Consider the following 2,801-nt stretch of genomic DNA (forward strand, 5'->3'; position numbering starts at 1 on the left):
ATCACAAAATAAGTGGTGTTTTGTGCCAGGATGCCTCAATAAGTGCTCCAAACAAACTCTTTCTAACCGTTTAACCAGGTTAAGTAGAATAAGTGAAATTCTATATATTATTTATCTAATTTAAACCAACACAGACAGATTAGTATATTAAGGAGAGAGTAACTAATAATGAATTTACGGATTTTTGCTGACGCTGCTGTTGAGACCCTTAAATTGGGCTAAATTAAAGCGTTCGTGGTTTTTTAAAAATACGGTAACCATAAAATTATGTACACATGGTAAATTGTTTGTTGACGCTTTAAGGAATCCTTCTGAAGCCATTTATTAGTTTAACACAAACTATAAATGATTTAAATCCACAAAATAATTATAGAAACACAACTACACAACTAAACGCTAAGCACAGAACGTAAACAATCCGCCATTTATATGACCAGAGACGTCACAATCAATAGGATTACGTAATTTTAGCTGAATTTGTTTATTAAATATTTAACAAAATAGCAATAGATAGATGGTATAAACTTATTTAACCTTTCACATATATATATATAGATATATTACCATAGATTTTCGATACAAAGAAAACAGCCTATTGTTGAATTTCAATGGAAAATGCGCCCTTTCAGGTTCAACACACTGAGCAGGTTTTTGAGGACAGAACCCGCACGGAATCAGAAGTACCGGCAGTGAGAATATCCTTAAGCAATGACATAGAAAAAAGTCCTTCATCCGGTAGAAGCATGACGAAAATGGACTCATTGAAAGTGGCCTCTACTATTGAGTCAGTTTCGAGCTCCGAAGGCAGTTCGTGCCCATCCCCAACAGGGTAAGGGGGAATTGTGATTTAATTGAACTCACCCTGTACAATTTCCTTGCTCAATCGCCCTGTAGACAAGGCACTTTCAGCCGATTCGGTCAGGTCCAGGATGATTTTCCAGTTTTTCGATTTAGGTCAGTGGTGACCGCCCGTCTAGTGAACATTTCCCCAATCCCGGATATTCGGCGGGATTCCGTCGCCACTATGGGGAACGAGGATCCCGATTTGCTGACGTTGCCCGTTCCGCCCGACTTTGCCGACAGCAGGAGGTCGAGCAGGATCCAACAGTGGTAAGTTTCAATCGGCAATTCACTCATTCATTCCCACCCAAATGGTTTTTAGATGTGAATGTGAAAGAAGTTTAAAAGCAACAACCCAGAGCGACAGACCACCAACTCTGGGAGTACATAAAAGAGCATTTCCCAAACCTCACCGGAAAAAAAAAACTTTGAAAATTAATTTTCAGTGCGGGCAAACTGGCTCTGAATTTTGCTCCCTTTGTTCTTCACTTAATAAATAATGAATCACTTTGAACTACGCCCGATTCCAGAGTTCGTTGCAATTCAGGTCGCGGCCTCATGACCCAAATTTATGATGGTTTCACTTCATTATGGATGCGAGAATCTCTGCCTGTACGAGAATTTAGTTAATTGCCTGTGCAAAAGAAAAGACTCAATTTTAGCCTCATTTCTACTGATTAAATTTTGTGCCCGTTTGCTCTAAGCCGGCAGTTTTCACGCTGTGCGGCGCTGTGTTTTCCTTAGGAATTTAGTAGTTTTATTGCTTGGTTCTAAGACGTTCTAACATCAAAACACTGTTTGCAGTGGCGTTGAGGATCAATTCCAAACGGAAAAAATCCTTCTCGAAACAGCCTCAACCCTGGTAACAATAGAAAAATTGCAACTATCGACTGAAGACCTGGAGAAAAAGGAGGTGGAGAAACAGCGAAGAGACTCGAAGCCGGACCAGGACGATCGAAGCAATTTCGATGATGAAAAGGTGAGCCGAAACGGGCAACAATGGGCAAGAAATAAAGATCAGCAGGGGCATTTCCCGTTCAAATATCTCTTTATAGGTGAAACCGGCGATTTTTCATTGCGAAATTCCCAGCGCACAACGTTCCATTTAATTGAATTCTCCATGCCATTGCGTCACGTGGAAAGCCTCCATTTAATTAGGCTGAGAATTGAGGGCCGTTGGTCGTTGATTCCTCGAATCTCTGTTCAGAAACAGCCGCGAAACGGCATTCATTAATACATTAGCGCGCATTTAGAAGCCCCAGGGAATGTTCTCGGATGTCTGGAAATCGGTCGTTTTTTCGGATCCAGCTTTAAATTCAGGGGGGGGGGGTTATGAAGAAAAATACAGTCTTTTGTTGTCTATGAAATTAAAAAAATTATCGTCGTTTGGTGCCAGGGTGGCGTAAGATTATTGCAAAATTCCATGTTTTCCGTCCCGTTTTGCATGTTTCTCGGAAGCAAAATGAGCAAGAACGCTCGTTTTTACATCATTCCAGAGAGAACTAAATGGCCTTTTTAGAAAGTGAACCATGGATGGGGAAATGTCGGCAGTTTTCTCAAAAAATGCTTGAATTCAAGAAGTTTTAGATTTGCGTGGTTTTTTTTTGAGTTGCAAAATCCACTTGAACATGACGCTGCTTTTTTCGAAGTTTCTCAAGAATAATTCGAGCCAGAGAATTCGTTTTGGCATCGGTTTTCTCAAAAAATGCTTGAATTCAAGAGGTTTTAAATTTGCGTGGTTTTTTTTGAGTTGCAAAATCCACTTGAACATGACGTTGCTTTTTTCGAAGTTTCTCAAGAACCATTGGGGCCACAGAATTCGTTTTGGCATCGTTGGATAGAGAATTGAAAAGTCGATTCTGTCGTAACAACATAAGTGAGGAAATTCGAGTAGTTTTGACCCAGAAATCGAAATTTGAATATTAGACACTTAGGTGCAAGATTATGCCAAACTTTCATGT

At 40.0% G+C, this 2,801-nt stretch overlaps 1 protein-coding gene across 1 annotated transcript; it reads left to right on the forward strand.

Annotated features, from left to right (window-relative positions):
• Positions 1-629: 629 nt before the first annotated feature.
• Positions 630-1,895, forward strand: LOC125503056 (diacylglycerol kinase eta-like; the record flags this gene model as incomplete). The annotated part of the gene is made up of 3 exons (XM_048662788.1): positions 630-829; positions 955-1,110; positions 1,645-1,895. Coding segments are annotated over 3 exons (607 nt in total), but the record flags the coding sequence as incomplete, so codon positions are not given.
• Between the last annotated feature and the right edge of the window lie 906 nt (positions 1,896-2,801).

This window comes from Dendroctonus ponderosae, unplaced genomic scaffold (assembly GCF_020466585.1).
Source record: "Dendroctonus ponderosae isolate FM_Combo_2020 unplaced genomic scaffold, Dpon_F_20191213v2 Dpon_F_20191213_1180, whole genome shotgun sequence".
Lineage (NCBI taxonomy): Eukaryota > Metazoa > Arthropoda > Insecta > Coleoptera > Curculionidae > Dendroctonus > Dendroctonus ponderosae.